At 56.4% G+C, this 18,701-nt stretch overlaps 1 protein-coding gene across 12 annotated transcripts in view; it reads left to right on the top strand.

The window, feature by feature from the left end:
- Positions 1 to 18,701, top strand: part of SNED1 (sushi, nidogen and EGF like domains 1) — an 89,990-nt gene that overhangs the window by 63,694 nt on the left and 7,595 nt on the right. For 5 of the 12 annotated variants that reach the window (XM_045481982.1, XM_045481983.1, XM_045481985.1 and 2 more), the window contains 8 exons: positions 989 to 1,172; positions 2,890 to 3,002; positions 3,845 to 4,126; positions 5,256 to 5,397; positions 5,482 to 5,564; positions 7,063 to 7,176; positions 14,835 to 14,951; positions 15,407 to 15,494. In XM_045481982.1, coding sequence (XP_045337938.1) covers positions 989 to 1,172; positions 2,890 to 3,002; positions 3,845 to 4,126; positions 5,256 to 5,397; positions 5,482 to 5,564; positions 7,063 to 7,176; positions 14,835 to 14,951; positions 15,407 to 15,494 — 1,123 coding nt within the window. Of the gene's footprint in view, positions 1 to 988; positions 1,173 to 2,889; positions 3,003 to 3,844; positions 4,127 to 5,255; positions 5,398 to 5,481; positions 6,035 to 7,062; positions 7,177 to 9,623; positions 10,445 to 12,675; positions 14,039 to 14,834; positions 14,952 to 15,406; positions 15,495 to 18,701 lie in introns of those variants that run through there. The other 7 variants (XM_045481991.1, XM_045481989.1, XM_045481984.1 and 4 more) reach the window with 7 other exon arrangements.

Below are 18,701 nucleotides of genomic sequence, written 5' to 3' on the forward strand. Positions count from 1 at the left end.
TTGGGCAGCACTGAGGGGCCATGAGGGCAGCCAGTAGGGGTTCAGAGTGTGGCCAGCACACAAGGGGCTCCGCGCCCGCCACACCAGGTGCTGGCACAGGTCAAAGCGGGCGGGCGGGGCCAGCCACAGGAGCGCCGTGAGGCCAGACAGCCATGGCCCACCGGTGGGGACTCGGGCTGGGTAAGGAGGGAGGTGAGGACGCTCAGAGGCATGGAGAGGAACTTGGCGGGAGAAGGGAGGGTGCCCTAACATCACCCGCCAGCCCGAGCCAGACACTAAGCCTGAGGACATTGAGGGCCAACTGAGAGATGAGATAAGAAACTCAGGACAGGTGTGTCGTGGGAAAGCAGAGCCAAGAGGCACCTACAGCGAACTTGGGCAGCAGTTAGGCCGAGCGGGCTTGCGGGGTGGAGTGGGCTCAGCCTGAGCTTGGCTTCAGGAAGAAGTGGCACCCCTCCCCCTCCCCCATCAGAGTGGGGTCTCCCCAGGAGATCACGGTGGGCAGAGCCAGCAATGCCCGCCAGACCGGGCACCGCACCTGCCCAGGGAGCCAAGGGCTCCCCTCCCAGCTCCCGTGCCAAACCCAGACCCTTCCCTGCGGCAGCCCAGAGTTTTCCCGGCTTCTATGCCCGCTGGCCCAAGCATCACCCAAACGTTCACTGTCAGTGTGACCAAATCAGACAGACACAAGGGAAGGGGATTCCCAGGGTCCGTGCATGTCCAAACGTGTCTAAATAGGCAAGACTGCAGGCCTCCGGTGGAGCTGACTGCACCGCCCACCCCAGGCTGGAGTCCGGGGCCTGACTTCCCCTAGTCCCACTGTGGCCGAGGGGTGCACTCAGCAAGCCCAGGTGGGCCCACACCTCACTTGGGCCACCTCTGTGACCCCCAGCACACTTCCTGAGCCTTGTCTCATTGTCTCAAGCCCCTGCCCTCCCCTGGAGACGAGGAGGTGCCAGCATCAGCTGAGGGGCCCATTGCCCCCCAGGACCCCGCCCCGTTGAGGGCCTTGAGGTCACCAACGTGACAGCCAGCACCATCTCAGTGCGGTGGGCTCTGCACAGGATCCGTCACGCAACTGTCAGCGGCGTTCGTGTGTCCATCCGGCATCCCGAGGCCCAGGAGGACCAGTCCACCGATATGGACAAGAGCGTGGACAAGTTCACGTTCGGGTGAGAGCACAGGGCCGGCCTTCCCTTCCCTCGGGGCCCCAGAGCTTCCTCCTCTCTCCCTCTGTGTCCTTACCCTGCCATTCCCCAGCTGCCCAGCCTGCCGTGAGAAGCAGGGATGTGTGTGTGTCCGCTCCGCCCGCCCCAGGTCCCCCAGGCACCTGCCCGCCCTGCCTCATCACGAGGCTGCAGAGACTCTCGAAAACTCTGGGAGGTGCTGCCTCCCGCACAGATAAGGAGGGAGACTGGGCCTCCTGGAGGGCAGCACGGCCTGAGTCACACAGGCCCCTTCCCTGAAAGGGAGACGCAGGGCACCCCTGCGGTTGCTTTACATTTTTATGCTGTTTAAATAATATGGTCAAACCTTAAACTGGGAACAGAACCATCTTATGCTGAATGATTACAAATCAGATGCAAACGGAATTACAAAGTAGCTCCGAGCAGCTGAGGACTGGAGTGTGCTCGGACAGCCCGCAGCGAAGGCTCACACTCCACGGCCTCAGCTCCCGGGCCTTCACCAGCCAGAGGGGCTTCCGAGACCTGCTGGGGATGGTGCTGGAAGACAGGAGGGTGGGAAGGAAGACTAGCTGGCCGCGGCCTGGGGTCCCCGTGCCTGCAGCGTGCACACAGCTCTGGTAGAGGACAGGCCCACCTAACTGCCCACACCCGACAGCAGCGGGCCACGTCGCCAGATCAGCAGCATCCTGCCCAGAGCAGCCACAGGCCACGGCCATGGGGAGGGCGTCCGGAAGGCAGGCGCTGCAGGGGTCGGGGCAGGTGAGCCGGGCACAGCGCTCAGTCCCCTCTGCACCACCGAGCTGTGTTGCTTCTAGTTGGCGGACTTTCCAACACCATATTTTCCATGCCTGCTATGCTGGAGACAAGACTCTGCTCTCTTTGTCTCTTAAGTGTTGCTGTGACCTTTCTTGATGTACATCCTGCCCACTTCCAAAGAACAGTGTCACAAAAACACACGTGGGGCCCCGGGTGGGCACTTGGTGAGTCAGGGTCCCCAAGACCACCCAGCTCGGTGAGTCACTGGGGGCCCCCCGAGACTCAGCACAGGCCGCGCTCCCAGCTGGGATTCACAACACAGAAATGGTAGGGCGCGCAGGAAGGGAGAAGTCGGGGGAGCAGGCCTGAGCTCCCGGGCGCCCTCCCTGTGCACTCACACAGGCCACCACCAGGTGCCTGAGAGAGACGCAGCGCCCGGGGTTTTAATCGGGGGCTGGGCACGGGGCCCCCTGGGCCTGGCGTAGATTCCGGATGCCCGGGCGGAAGCGGGTGCTCAGCTCGAACCACGCCGCACAGACCGCACAGACGTCAGGGGGCAGCGAGGTCCTCTTATCCATGAGTTCCAGCCGCGGGCCACCTGGCGGGTGGGCGTTCCCAAGGAGGGCAGCGGGGCCTGCTTGTCAACCCTTTCTGCACAATGACCTCCAAGGGCCTTCCCTTTTCTGGCCTCTCCTGTCTGAACGCCAGCCTGGGCACTACAGCCACCGCAGGCAGGCGTGGGCTCTCCTCGACCCTTGCCCTGTTCTAGACAGACAGACCAGGGAGGAGCTCCCACCTGAGGAGCACACAGGTCTCAGCCCACAAATCTTGTCCTTGTGGAGGCCCCCCAGGCCACCTGCAGGACCACTCACACCTCTTCCCCCACCTGTGTGGGAGGAGTCACCGTCTGTAATGGAGTCTCTCCCCCTCCCCTCCCCTCCCGCAGGGCCCTGCTGCCAGGAAGGAGATACACCATCCACGTGACTGCCCTCAGTGGGCTCGGGGGACAGGAGCCTCCCACCGAGAGTCTGGCCTCGGCCCCGCTGCACGTGTGGACGCGTGAGTACCGTGGCATGAGCTCAGCTCTTAAGGGAACTTTGCCAGCCATCACCTCCCTCCAGCCCCAGTCCTACCAAAGTGGCCCTGGTGCCCCAGAGGTCTCTTCCCCTCCAGTTCCAGGGAAGGCGGCCTTCCCAGGAAGCCCCCTGCTTGTGCATTCACCCGGCACCCGGATGCTCCTGGGCTCCTACCGGATGGGAGTCACAAGCCAAAGGCCAGAGGGGCACACTGGTGAATGCACACGCTGTCCACTCCCGATCTCCATGGTGTCTCATGGGCAGGAGACCTGGCCCTCACCAGCCCTCCCGGCCCAACGTGTGGGAGGGGGCTAGAGTGCCGTGTGGTCCACGCACAAGGGGGACCAGTGAACACGGGGGATGCGTGGTGAGGACGGAAGGTCTGGGCGGGGCCTTGCCCAGCGGGGGAGGCATATGGATGGCCCGTGGGGCAAGGGTGATCACAGGCTCAAGTCCTGGCACGGACCCTGAGGCTGGGACCCTGGCCCATTCCCTGCCTGTCTAGCCCAGCCCCTCTTACGTGTCCCAGGAGAAGGTGCATATGGCCAGGCTTAGGGGATCAAAAGGAGGACACGCTGACAGGCTGCGCAGGCATGGGGGCCTCCGTGGGTGCACCGGGCAGCATTCTGGGGTGCATCTCGGGCAGGAGGACGTGCTGCTACAGACACCCCTCCACACCATCCTTCAGGACCATAAGGTGGTCCGTAATGACCAGACTTGGCTTCGCACGAGGCTTCAGCAATCCACGTCAGATCTGTAAATGTGGCGGTGGCAGGAGACCCCGCCGGCCCCCGTCACCTCCCTCCCCTGCTCTGTGCCTATCAGGGCCCCTGCCACCAGCAAACCTGACCGCCGCCAGAGTCACGGCCACCTCTGCCCACGTGGTCTGGGACAACCCCACCCCAAGTACCTTGCTGGAGGCATACGTCATCAACGTGACCACCAGCCAGAGCACCAAAAGCCGCTACGTTCCCAACGGAAGGCTGACGTCCTACACGGTGAGGGACCTGCTGCCAGGGCGGCGGTACCAGCTCTCGGTGACAGCCGTGCAGAGCGCAGAGGGCGACCAACTGCACAGCGAGCCTGCTCACCTCTACATCATCACCTGTGAGTGCAGCCCTACCAGGGCTGGGGGGAGGGGACAGCCGCACACACAAGGTCCCGTGGTCTGCTCAGGACCCATGGGGCCATGGTGAGTGCAGCCTGGCCCCTGGTGCTCCCTGTGGGCCACCAGCAGGGCAGCGGCCTGGGCTGCCATCCCTGGGGAGTGGCGTCCTGGCCCAGGAGACGGCTCAGCCCCAGGACCCTCTCCCAGCACAGACCACAACTGACCCACGGACATCAGACAGACAACCTCAAAACAGGACTGTGTTAACACAGGAGAATTGGGGGTGTGAAAATCGGTGGGGGAGGAAGGACTTCTGTGCGGTTGGCACAAGGTCAGTACACTAGGAATTTGGAGACACAAGCATCTTGCTCCTCACCTTGTCCCCGGGGCGTGAGGAGCCGATGGACGGAAGCATGGGAGAGAGAGAGGCCCAGGATGGCCACAGGAAGGGGAGCCTGGGGGAGGCCCAGACAGATGGACGGTGGGAAGAGCTCAGGAACGCAGAGTCTCCGAGAGGCCACATGGAGGACGTGGCCCGCAGGGTCGCCCAGGTCCCTCACAACCCTGTTCACGTTCTCAAGCTGTAGGAAGACGGTACATCCGGACAGGTGCTGCAGTGAGGGCAACGAAGGGAGAAGAAAGAACAGTGGGGTGGACAGTGGCTGAGGCAGAACAGAGCCCCAGAGAGCAGACACTCGGGCACCACGCAGGAGGTGGACGCTTGCTCCGAGAGGTTCAGACCCAGCACGGCTGCATGCACCTGCCCAAGGGAGGGCTGAAGGGCACAGTCAGGCGACAAGGACCCACGGAGGCGCCTGGTCCTCCCGCTCTGGGCGTGTGCAGGGTGGGGGCCTCGCTGAGGTGTCCCGTCAGGTCTGAGTGGCTGGCCGTGCCCTGCAGAGTGAGAGCCTGGGCCCAAGGTGGGCCAGGACAGCTTGTCCCTCGAGCCCTGGGATGGGAAGCGGGTGGAGGCGGGGGTGGGCACGGACAGGGCCCAGGGCTTCTCGGAAAGCCATGAGCCTGCCGCGAGATCTCGGGCATGCACACGCCCCTCTTCAGTCCTCCCCCTCCGAGGGGCCGGGAGGGTCAGGCCTTGTGCAGCCACCCGCTCCTCCCACCCACCTGCAGCCCCAAGGGACGGCGCTGACAGACGCTGGCACAGGGAGGGACTCCATCCACGGGTGCTCAGAAACAGACCGCCCCCCGTGCGCCTGCCGGAGCACCTGCTCAGTGACCGTGACGCCCCCGAAGCTCAGACCCCGGCCCCCAGGTGCAGCCTCAGCCGCCCCCACCCGGAGCGCGCGGCCCCAGCCACAAGCCCCACAGTGGTGACGCATGGTGACTCCCTTGGCAGGTTCTCGGAGCTTGTGGACGGCAGAGGGCGAGTGAGTGCCAAGTTTAGTGGCTCACCTGGCAAATCGGTCACCGTGAGATCACGTGAGTGCCTCAGCCAGCCCCTGTAGCCTCACTGCCACCTCATCCGGCCCTTGTCCCCAGCACCCTGAGAGCTTAAGGACAACCCTCCCCACCCAACCCCCAACCCCCAACCCCGACACCTGCCGCCACCGTCAGCAGGGACTTGGCGCAAGGCCAGGCCCTCACACCTGCACAGGCTCACAGGAGCCTTCCTGACCCGGAGCTGAAGTGCAGGTTGCTGGCAGGGCTCGGGGGCACAAGTCGGTCTGAGGCACAGAAGCTGGCCTTGCTTCAGGAGTCCCCGCGTGGCTTGTGACACTAAGCAGGAGAGTTGTGACGCCATCTAACTCGTTGCTGCTCCCAGCACACCAGCCTCGCCTGGGGGCTTCTAGAAGTGCAGGGCCCCACCCAGAGCTGTGCAGCTGGAGTCTTTTAACAAGGAGCCAGGTGACGGCAGGCACACAGTCAGCGGACTGCACCTCTCTGCCACAGTAAGAGATCGTGTCCCGTGTTCCAGGCAGAGCCTTGGGTTCAGATCCTGCTCTGCCTAGATGGGTGGGATCACCCGTGGCAGGCCGGCAGGCCTCTCTGCAGGGCCCCAGCAGCACAGAGCATGGGTGATGGGCCCCGATGGCCTGGCCCCTTCTCACGTGCTTCCGCAGGAGCAGGTGGCCACGAACCTGTCTGCAACAGGTCCTCCCCAAGACTGTGGCACAGCAGGCCGGGAGCCACACGCCCACTGGCTGCCCTGCCCCGAAGGCCCTCAGGACGCTGTAAACCAGGGCCCGTCCTCATGGATTCCCTGGCAGAGAACCTGATTACCAGTTTAGTGAGGATTTTCAACCAACACAGACATTCCTGGGCCAGGGAACAAAAGGGAGAGTGATGAGCGGGTGGTGTCGCAGCCCTGGCGGCCAGCAGAGGAGCAGCCGAACGGCTCGCCGCGCACAGCAACCAGGAGCAGGAAGGGTCCGGGCAGGTGTCTGGGCAGCTGCGCAGGCTGGGCTGCGTCTGGACACCCTCCTAAAGCCATTAAGCACACAGGCAGGGACCCCTCAGAAAAGCAGACTTGCACACAGGGGTGGCCAAGTACAAGGTCCGCCTGAAGGTGGATGGGGGTGGAGAAGGCACCACAGCCCTCCAGAAGCAGGGGCGGAGAGAGAAGAGAGCAGAATTTGACCACAGGAAGGACAGCACAGCATCAGCCACCTGGAGGGATGGGGCCACCGGGTTGGATAGGACATTCGGCCCAGCCTCAGGCCACCGGTGACCTTCACCAAAGCAGCTGTGAGGTTCAGCAGGACGGGGAGGAAAGCTCTCCTGCTGGAGGGAGCGCAGGGGCCCGTGGGACTCTGCCCAAGTGGGGGAGGGGGCAGCAGGGAAGTGGGCACCGAGCGCTCACCACGGCCATCCCTGCACCCTGAGGGAGAGAAGCAGCTCAAGGACACCCAAGAACAATCCTGGGCACGAGGCAGCAGGCTGTGTGGTCAGCACGCCGGGGCGTTCTCGTTTCTCCTAGAACCCACGGCTCTGGCGCAGCTCGAGAACACGGAGGAGGCCCCCAAGCAGGTGCCTGAGCAAGTCGGCCTGGCCCTCCAGCTCCCTGAACGCAGCAGCGACAAGGACACGGAAAGTAAGTCAGCAGGAGTGAACTTTCAGAGCTGACCACCTTAGGGGGCCTTAGGGCCAGAGGTGAGGAGGGGGCCGCCCACAGGGAAGAAGCGGGAGACACAGAGCTGCCCAAGGAGCGGCCAAACACCCCGTCCTGGAAAGGGTGGGCGAAGCTCACCACACGGGCCGCGGCGCCCACATCTCTGTATACAGAGAACAGGCTGGGAGCACACTCACCCAAACGACCCAGGCCTGCCCTGGAGGGACAGCCCCTTCCCCCACCAACAGAAAGCGCAGCCCTTGCTTCTCCAGAGGACCGTGCTGAGCAGGGTGCAGAAGTCCCGGAGGGGCAGCCGGGACAGCTCCGAGACACACGTCCGTCACCCAAACTCAGACCCCGGCCCCACCTTTCCTCCTCGCTCTAACCCCTAGGGCTGGGTCCCTCTGGGGACCGTTCCTGCAGGACCCAGCGGCCCTTTCTCCCAAGTCACACCACAGGCCTGGGCTGGGCCCTCCCACCAACCAGACCCCAAGGAAGGCAGGAACGGTGAGCCAAGTGCCCGAGATGCCGCCTCCGAGGGCGCGTCTCGCCTGCAGGCCTGCCCCGGGTGACCCAAGGACACCCGCACACATCAAGGGCATCTGCGCCAGAGGGTGTGGGTGCCTGGAGTTGCCCTCAGCCCGAGGAGCCCCGAGAGGGTGGTCTGCATGACCCCATTAGTTGAGGTGGGTGCAAAGTAAAAATTACGTTGCTGTTGTTTTGTGAGTGACATAAGCACCCGTGTCATCAGAGGGTCTGTGTCAGTCAGCCCTTTTCAATAGGAGACGCTGCGTTTCATAAAACTCTGGAACCAGAGAGACGTGAATTACCGCTCCTTCTCCAGGCGGGGGCTCAAGCTGGCCCCGGACGGACGTCACTGCAATCTGCAGTGTTTGCTAACGAGAGCCATGCGGGCAGGCGGGGGAGGGGCAAAAGGAGGTTTCAGGTGATCAACAGGAAAAAAAACCATTAACATCCCCGAGGTGTGCAAAGTTAATTGTGGCTTTTGGTTCCTGTTACGCCTATTTGGGGACCATGACTGCCCCTTTTATTTAGTTTAATAAGTTACCTTTTGCTAAGATAATGAGCGACCTTTAGATGTGGAACCCGACCCGTGAACCAGAACACGAACAGCAAGCTGTATCTCGCTGTTGTACTGCCAGCTAACCATGGCCCTGGACTCCGTGTTAAGTCCCTTTGCTCTGCTGCAGGGTGGGCGGTGGGGAGGGGGCCTCACACACACCCGTGTTTGCCTCAACAGTTGAGGTTTTTTAGTTACAAGCTGTCTGCCGTGCACATCCTCCCGGACTGTCAGTAAGGCCGGTCAGAGTGGTCGTTCGTGGCCACAGCTCATTCACGCACGAGTGAATTCGCCGCAGCCTCGTCCACTCTTTGCCCAGAGGGCACCTGGGTCGTGTTGGGCTGTCACTGGCAGCGTCACTATCAAGTTCCTACATGGATCCCCTGGCTCACGTGCAAGAGCAGAAATGCTGGGCGTGGGATGTGTGAGAGCCCAAGTCACTCAAGAGTGCGAACCTGTTTTCTGAGTGGGGACGTGAGTTCATACTCCCTCCAGCTATGATCAAGAGTGTGGTTAAGCCAGTCTCTCTAAAACTGATCTGGCAGGGTTTCCAGATTCTGCCAGTGGAATGGGGATGAAGCACACCCTTGGGATCTGGATTTGTGTCTTGAATGCGGATACGGTCAAGCGTCTTTTCATTGGTCTTGACCAAAGGCTCTGGGTCCACCGCTCTGTTCCATTGTTTTGCCTTCCTGAAGCCAACACCACGATTTTAATGGTGCTATCTTTGATAAGGCATGCCATCCCTCAGGGCCCACCCACTCACTCCGACCTTCAGTGTTGGCTGTTCTTGGTCTTCTGTCTTTCTATAAAAGAAAGGTCTTTTTTATAACCTTTATAAGGTCTTCTGTCTTTCTATAAAAAAAAAAAAGGTCTTTTTTATAACCAGGGGCACTTGGGTGGCTCAGTAGGTTGAGTGCCAGACTTCGGCTCAGGTCATGATCTCATGGTTTGTGGGTTCGAGCCCCGTGTCGGGCTTTGTGCTGAAAGCTCAGGGCCTGGATGGAGCCTGCTTCAGTTTCTGGGTCTCCCTCTCTCTCTCTGCCCCTCCCCTGCTCATGCTCTGTCTCTGTCTCTCTCTCTCTCTCTCTCCCCAAAATAAATAAACATTAAAAAAAAATTTTTTTAAGTTTATAACCATCTTGTGGAGTCCCACAAAGCACTTGGGATTTGGCCCTACATGCCTGAAAATGCTCTTAGTAGCTGTCACATTTGAAAGACCATTTGAGTGGGTATAAAATTCGAGGTTCAAAGGTTGTCTACCTTTCAGTTCTTCAAACATTAGTCCCCTGTCATCTGTCCAGCACTGCTGTCAATGGGTGTCAATCTTATTCCTGTTTCCTTGTAGGATATCTGCTCATTTTCTCCGGAAGCTCTTAGACTTTTCTTTCTCAAGGAAAGGAGGATCCCCAGAGAGCCCTAGACACCCAAAGACTACAATTAACACTCTTGATTGGTGTTTCCTCACCAGGCAGCTCTCCGGGTTAGGGGTGCACCTTTGAGCTCCCAGGGAAAGTTCATGGAGAGGAGGAGGATCCCCAAGATCATAACCTGCCCCTACAGAGGTCTGGAGTGGCCACTGAGGCTAGTCAAATTCTTCCTGTGTTCTCCAAATTCTCACCCCAGCAAGATTTGGGGGTTCTCCCGGTTTTATCCCCTGCATACCACAGACAGGCAGGCAGTCTCCATCCTTGGGTGACAGCAGCAAGGGCAGAACTTACACCTCTTTACTCTGTGACTTATCACCACGTAGGAGCCTCCCACTGCCACCACCCCAGAGTGCAGCCATACCCATTCCCCACCCCGTTCACAATAGCCACCTCTGTTAAAGGGTGCGTAGGTCACAATAAACTCGGGATTCAGTGGGCTGACTTCACAAGATGAGGCCACAGTGGGCAGTGCCCTGGTGACAATCCCACTGCTGCATGAACTGCAGGCTTAGGGCCTCAGCTGCCCAAGAGTGGAGCGAACATCAGTCAGTCTCTGCAGCCTGGTGTCCCGATCACAAAGGGCGAGGGTAGCTGGCAGAGGCTCACGGGCTCCGCACAGGCCTGCGCACTGCCATGTTCTGCAAGCTTGCCATAAAATATCTATGGACATGGTGTGTAGAGTCTAAATTCCACATGGAATTGGAAGGGACCCGGAATAACAAACGCTATCTTTAAAAAGCAGAAACTTTTTAAGTTTAACAAGTGGTTAACAAGTGGTAAGTTGTCAAAACTTACCACAGAGCAACGGTAATAGGTCAGTGTGATACTGGCACCAGGACAGGCTTATAACCGACAGAACAGAACTGAAAGCCAAGAAACAAACCCATATGTCTGTGGTCAACTGATTTCAACGAGGAGGCCAAGACCATTCAATGGGGGAGAGAACAGCTTTCGACACGTGGGAGCTGGGAAACCTGGGCGTCCACATGCAGAAGAATGAAGTCAGACCTCAACTTCACGCCATACACAAAATTAACCCAACAGACCAACTACTTAAATCTAAGAGCAAAAACTGTAAAACTCTCAGGAAAAAACACAGGGGTAAATCTTCATGACCTTGGATTTGGCAAAAGACTTTAGATAGACACCAACAGCCTGAGCAACAAAAGAAAAAAAGGCAGATTGGACTCACCAAAATATAAAGCTTTTTGTGCTTCAAAGGACGTTATCAGGGAGAAGACAGCCCAGAGAATGAGAGACAATATCTGCAAACATATACCTGAACAAGGCATTTGTATCCAAACTATATAAAGAATAACTTTGCCTGAATAAAAGATAACCCTAGTAAGAAACAGACAAAAGGATCTAAACACTTATTTCTAGAAGGAAGATACACAAATGGCCAAGAAGCCCATGAAAAGATGTTTGACATCATTAGGCATCAGGGAAACGCTAGTCAAAACCACAGTGAGATGCCACCTCACACCTGCAGGATGGCTAGAACGAAAAGATGACAATGAGCACCGGTGAGGATGTGGAGACACTGCTGGTGGGCACGTACAGTGGTGCAGCATGACGGGGGAAGGCAGGTGCAGCACGGGGCGGGGGGGGTGGGGGGGAGGACAGGTGCAGCGCGTGGGGGGAAGGCAGGTGCAGCAGGTTGAGGGAAGACAGGTGCAGCATGGCGGGGCTGGGGGGAACACAGCCCGGCAGTTCCTCAAAGAGCTGAACCGAATTATATGACCCAGAAAATTCCACCGCTCCTAGGTATGTACCCAAGAGAAATGAAAACAGATGCCCACACAGGGACCTGTGCACGAATGCTCCTAAGAACATCATTCACCATCCCCAAAAGATGGAAACAACCCAAATGTCTACCAACTGGCGAACGGATACACGGAATGTGGTCCACACAGTGGAACATGATTCGGCCATAAAAAGGAATGAGGAAGTGCTGGCACAGGCTACGACATAGGTAAACCTTGAGAACATCGTACTGAGTAAAAGAAGCTAGTCGCAGTAGACTCCGTATAATATGGTTCCACTCACACGGAAGTCCGGAATAGGGAACTCCACCGTGAAAGCAGAGTCAGTGGCTGCCTGGGACTGGGGGTGCGAGGAGAGGCGAGTAGAGGGGGTGACCGCCTGGGGGTACCAGCGTAGCGTGGGGGATGACAGCTAAGGGATGTGGGGTTTCTTTCTGAAATGACAAAACCATTCGAAAATTGACTGTCGTGACGGATGCACCTATCTCTGAATATGCTAAAAACTGATAAACTACACACTGAAAATGGGTGAACTGCATGGTCTTTAAATCATATCTCAATAAAGCTATTATTAAAACGTAACGTGTAGACCAGTGTTTTCAGTATCTCTTTTGTGTAGAAAAGTGGGGAAGGGATATACGAATACACCTATTTTCTTATATTTAAAAAGAAATAAAACTAACAAAAATGGTTGTATGAGGAAGGAAATAAGAACAAGGAAGTTTCCCTGAATGTATCTTTATAGTTTTTATTTTAGAACGAAGACAGTGTTTTTTTTCCAAATGACACACAGAAAAAGCAACACCTAAAAACTGAAAACAAACTGAAATAAATAAACCTATTTACCATGTTGATGGCATACCCAGACAGGAAAAAAGTATCATTTCAAGTGATTTTAAAAACAGCCTTCTGACTATTCATTCCTAGAAGGATATATTTAATAAGAAGAATTCTTATTATGAGAAGAATTGAGAGAAATTTAAAGCTGTACTCAATGATCTCAATGTCAGTAGACACGGTGGTACTATTTAGAATTGTTACACGTACACCGTGGGATAACGAAAATAATTATGTTAATGCCACCAAGATTTTCAGTGTAGAGAGACACAATATAAAATCAAAGAAGTAAAATCCCTGTGTTTCCCTTCTTAACTAAATATTGATATAAACTCACAATTTGTTTACTTTTATTTTTAAATCTAAGTTCCTAGTTCCGTCCACTGAAAAGGCCTGAAGCACTGACACCCCAGGAGCAGTGAGCACCTTGGCCGCCCAGACTGTGGGCTCTAGACGCCACCCTCCGATTAAAGGAACCAGGGGTCTTTGGAGAAGCGGCTGATTCCAAGACTGAAGCAGAATATGGACAAAATATACCCAGGACATACTTGTAAAACAAGCAAGCTTTCAAAGACAACTGGGGTTTTATCTCCTGAGCACAAGAACAGACCTGAAAGGCTCCCACAGGCAGAGGACGGATAACCGGGGCATCCGGATAACCGAAGACTCATGGCAGCTGCAGACTGAGTCCCATCAAATACAGAAGCATCCCTGAGTTGACGATGGCACCGAGAGCAAGCACCATGTGCTGGTCCCTTTTAGAGCTGGCTGGGGACCAATGCTTACTCTGCAAGTGTACAAATAAAGGGCAGGAATGAAGCATCTGTCTGGCCTGGCCTATGTGGACTGTAGTTCAGGGTGACCAGGTAGTGGGCAAGGGAAAGCAGGTCCTCACAGGAGGCCTCCCAGCCAAGGAAGGCAGAAGAGTTACAGCTGGGGTTAGATGCGGCCCTAGTGAGATCACGGAACTGGGACTCGAGATCTCCTGACGCTCAGGCCATCAGGTGCAGAGCCCATCAGAACTTTCTCCTGGATTAATCGGGCTGCCGATGCTGAAGCAGTGATCAATCCCCACATCGCTAAAACTGGAGACAGAGACATCACACGCTTCCTGGAGTAGCGAAGGGGGAAGGGGGAAGCAGTCCTGCAAAGACCACTTGAAACCGAACCCTATCAAGCCCTCTCTCTGATGATCAGTTTACAGGAAATGTGGGGATCGGAGATGAGTTCGTGCCACAAGAAAGCAATAAGTCAAGTCCAGGAGGGAGATTCTACAGGACAAATGACCTGGTTTCTTTAATAAATGCAGATGGGGGAAAGACGAAAAGTTACAGATTAAAAGAGAGATACATCAAACTAAGGCAGTGTGTCCTTAGGACTCCTAATTAGATGAGACCAGCTGGAAATGACATTTTTAAGATGGTCAGGGAAAACCTGAACAAGGACTGCGATTTCTTACAGTACTAAGGAGCTACTGCTGATTTCGCAGAAATAGCGTTGTGCTTACGTAAAAATTTATAAAAATCTGTACATATCAGACACCTGCTATATATATAGGTGAAATGGTTTCTGTGAACTCCTTCAAAATTCTTCAGTGAGAAATGGGAATAGATTAAATGAGATTGGCAAGATACCAAAGATCCCTGAAGCTGAGCGATGGCTCATGGGGCTCTTCATACTCGACATTTTATAGATTTCTAAGTTTTCAACAATAAAACTTTCTTGTAAAAGCTGACGACTCACCTTTAGCACACCAGGAAAGGCAAGAAGACAAGTCCCAGAGCAGAGTCAGGGGAGGAAGGAGGAAAAGCGGAGTAGATACAGTGAGGAATGAGAACCGGCCAGCACAGAGCCCCCAAGGGCCAGGAGGGCCCAAGGGAGGTGTGAGGCCTGCGGTCAGCACCCAGCCGCGAGGAGGTCTTGAGAAGGGGGCGTGGGAGGAGATGCAGAGGGGACGGGCCTTCTGCTACTGGACGTGGTGGTTGTGCACAGTTCTCACTCTTTCGTGTTCCTCAATTTTTTAAGTCAAAAAGGAACACAACAGGTATCTTGACAAAGCTAAAGAAAAAGAAAACAAAAGACAGGTCTAAGGGAAAAACCCGGGCCTGGCCCTCCCAGGCAGCAGCACGGACCACCCTCTGCCTCCAGCCGCCAGCAGTGCGGTGAGGATGCAGGGGAAGACACCGGCATGGAGGCCTGCAGAGGGCTGGCTGGGGACTTGGGGACAGGCACTGGAGGACAAGGAGGGGGCTCCAAGTGCAGGGTGGCAGCGGCGGGGACCGCAGGCCGGAGCGGGGCTGGAGTGTCTCTGTACTGCGGGCCCCAGAGTCATCCCCCTCCCTGGAGGTGCAGGGTCAGGGACAAGCACACTGAGGCCAACCTTCCCACCTCTGCTCTCGGACCGCTTGAAAGCAGACCACCCCCAGGGCCCAGGAGCGCTGCAGACAGCAGGAGGCAGCCACAGGGCAATGTTGGCAGCCCTTCCTCTGGGATCCCGGCAACTAACTGCTCATGGCTTGTTCGCAGACACTCCTGGGAACTGTTCAGAAAACCCCTGTCAGAACGGAGGCACCTGCGTGCCAGGTGTGGACACCAACAGCTGTGACTGCAGCCCAGGGTTCAAAGGCAGACGCTGTGAGCTGGGTAAGTCGGGGGCCGCTCCCTCCTGTGGGGACCCAGGCCTCAAATCACCTGTCACAGCCGACTGTGATGGGAACCCTGGGCCCAGGGTGGGCTTGCCACAAGGACCTCCGACCTCCAGGTGCCAGGACGGGGGCCCAGCTTTGGTGCCCCAGACTCCGGTGCCCAGGTAGGGATATTGAGGCGCAGTGAGTTCCGAAGCACCAGGGTGAGGGGTGCTGCCCAGAGAACGGGGGAGGCTGGGGACAGTCAGAGCCATAGGCCTCCCCCACTAAGAAGAATCTGGGACTGAAGGGGGGGGGGGAGCGTGGACGAAGTCTCCACAGCAGCTGCTCACCCCCGTGGCCGGGCAGAGCCGACAGCCTGGGGCTGCCAGGGGCCAGGGCAACCCCGCACTTGTGGGAGGGGTGCGACCTCAGTGCCAAGCCTCGGCCCTCTCCCTCCCTCTGTGCCGGCAGCCTGCACCAAGGTGCCGCAGCCCTGCACTAGGCTCTTCTCCGAGACCAAGGCCGTGCCCGTCTGGGAAGGAGGAGCCTGCCACCACGTGTAAGTTTCTTTCCTGCTCTCACCACATTTGCGGAAAGTTCCCGGCTTCCAGAAGTGCTTTCACAAAGCCCAGCTCACCCACCCTTAGAAGCCCCGAGGAGCTCTGGGGGTCGAGGTCACACAGGGGCTTGCACCCATTCCCTCCACATAACACATCAGGAAGCTGAAGCAGACGGCTGAATAGCTTGTGGAGTCTGTGCAGGGAACCCTGGTCCCCTGGCTCCTGACCCCCCGGACCTTCCTCTCCCGCACCCTTGAGTGGCATCACCCCACCCCCTCACTGGACGGCAGGGCAACGTGTACATCGATGTCAGGAAATGACGTCCCCTCCTCTCTGCCTCCGAGCCCCCAGGAAAGATAAGCAACCGCACAGGAGAACGCAAGTCTCCGTCCTGCCATTAGGTCATGACGTTCACGCCTTGGCTTCCTCATCTGTAAAATGGGTTGCAGAGGGAGAGCTGGCCTGGCTCAGCTCACAGGATCTTTCTTGCTAACACCCTGTGGCCCTTTGGGTCATACTTACAACGTATTTGGTTAACAAACACACTCGGCACATGCCCGTGAGCAGAACTGGCCAAAGTCCTGCCCTCGCGATCCTTCCACTTTCGACGAGACAGGACACCAGCAGCAGGAGCGTGTTATGTAGGGCTGGGGAAAAGATGAACAGGTGGGGCCAGGAGAGCCAGGGTTGGGGGACGGGGAGGGGCCGGCTGCAGCATCACACAGGGTGTCAGGGGAAGCCTCGTGGAAACACGACACTGAACAGACACGGAGGGGGTGAGGGATACCTGAGGGGAGAACATTCCAGAAAGTCAAACTATCAGTCGCCAAGGCCCTAAACCAGGAGCATGTCTGCCTGTCTGAGGACCAGCAAGGAGGCCAGTGGGGCTGGAGGGGAGCCAGGGGAAGTGGTGGTCAGGTGGGCCAGCAGGAACCCAGCAGGGTTCCGGAGGCCCTTGGAAGACGCTGGCATGTGTTCTGAAACGGGGAGCTACTGAGGATGCCGAGCAGAGGAGTGACCTGTTTGGTGACGTGTCCAAAGATCACTCTGGATGGGATGCAGGAAGGCCAGGTAGGTTTGCTGTGAACGTGGACAGGAAGCCAGGCCTCGCACACGCCAGGAGCGCACAGGGTGCTGAGCTGCACTGGCGCCCGTGGATCCACGTGCACAGACCATCTGAGTTTGCTTCTGTGAACGGCAGCCCTGACCTGCAGCGTCCCCCATCTTCCAACTGAGCCAGAGACACCAGTGCCTGCTGGGCCCACCCACCTGTCAACAGCTCCCCATCCTCTCACCTTAACCACGTGTCTGGAAGCGACTTTCTTGTGTTCAGCACGTGGGGGTCTTGCCTTACATCCAGTCTGACGCCTCTGGTTTTTACTGGGGTGTTTACACCATCCACATGTTGCCGTGATGACCGGCGTGACTGGGTTTAAACCCACCATATTGCTGTGCGTTTTCTATTTGTCCCATCTGATCGCCGTTCCTTTTTCTCGCTTTTCCTGCCTACGTCTGGACCAATTACTTCTTAGGATTCTGTTTTACCACTGCGGTTGGTTTACTGGTAATACTTGTTTGGTCGAATGTTCTGTGGTGACTATGCCTATGGGACTCACAACATGCATTTTCAACTCAGCACAACATACCTTTAACTGCTGCCACACAAGCTCAGGATGATGGAAGGCTCCCGCTACGGCAGGCTCACTTCCCCTCAGGCCGTCAACGACCGTAGCCGGACGTTTTACTTCCACAGTCTGAACCATACAGTGTGGTGTGCTGGCTCTCAAAGGACAGTTACCTTTTTAAAAACTGTTGAGAGTCAAGTCTTTTGTTCTCCCTTCCGTGTTCATCCCCAGCACCTGGTATTCCTTCCTACAGACCTAAGACGCCCTCAGGCACCATTTGCCTGAACAACTTCCTGTGGCCCCTCTTACCGTGCAGGCCTGCTGGCGATGAACTCTCTCTGCTTTTGTCTGGAAAGGGTTTATTTCACCTTCGTGTTTGAAGGATGGATTTGCTGAATATAGAACTCCTGGCTGACAGTTGCGTTTTTCCTTTTGGCGCTTTAGAGTGGCCCCTCCTTGTCTTGTGACTTGCGTGGTCTCAGAAGACTGCACTCATTTTTTTTTGTTTTTAATGCTTATTTATTTTTGAGACAGAGAGAACTCAAGTGGGAGAGGGCAGACAAAAAGAGAGAGACAGAGACAGAATATGAAGCAGCTCCAGGCTCTGGGCTGTCTGCACAGAGCCCAACACGGGGCTCGAACTCACAAACCAGGAGATCGTGACCTGAGCCGAAGTCGGACATTTACCAGACTGAGCCACCCAGGCGCCCCAGGCTGCACTCACTCTTCTCCCCCAGTGTGACATGACTCCCCCCCCCCCCCCACCCACCATGGCTGCTCTTATGTCTCTTCTACCGTCTCTGGGAAACTTGAGTGTGCTGCATTTGGACGTGCTCGTGTACATGGTTTTGCTCTCAGGAGTTTGTTGGGCTTCTTGTATCTCTGGGGTTCGGGCCCTTATTCTTCGGGTATTCTTACCGTCCCTCCATTTCTCTCCTGTCCCGTGACTCCAATCATGCAGGTGCTAGACTGACATAGTCCCTTCAGCTCCCCAAGGTGCTTTTCATCATTCCCAGCCTTTCTTCTACCTCACTGTAGATCGATTCCACAGCTGTGCCTTTGAGTTCCGTGATCTTTCCTTCCGCACGGTCTCACCTGCCATCAATCCCACTCACTCGGCAAAATCTTCACTTCGTCATGTCTGGAAATCCAATCTAGTCTTTTCACATGTCTTTCCTCTCCATCCTCACTGCTTCTGTTTTCCTTCAGATCACAGAACATATGGGAGCAAATCTGTGACACGTTTTATGGTCCTTGTCTGGTCTTCCCGCCATTGCGCTCCCGTCTGCGTCTTTCTATCCAATTATTGTTTGCTGTTCACGGGTCACATTTTCTTGATACTTTGTATGAGTCTTTGAATGTCTTGTAATTTTTTGTTGGATGCTGGACATTGTGGACTTTATGTTACTGAGTGCTAAGTTTTTTGTGTGTGTATTTCCAAGAACCTGTAGTTATGTTCTACAAGGCAGCTGATTTTAGTTTGATCTTTTTGAAGGCTGTTTTAGGGTGATTTGTGTTCATTTTCCCTCCTTCTAAACCATGGTCTTTCTGGAGCTTCTAGTTTATGGATAGAAGATTGCT

This window comes from Leopardus geoffroyi, chromosome C1 (genome assembly GCF_018350155.1).
Source record: "Leopardus geoffroyi isolate Oge1 chromosome C1, O.geoffroyi_Oge1_pat1.0, whole genome shotgun sequence".
NCBI classification, from domain to species: Eukaryota; Metazoa; Chordata; class Mammalia; order Carnivora; family Felidae; genus Leopardus; species Leopardus geoffroyi.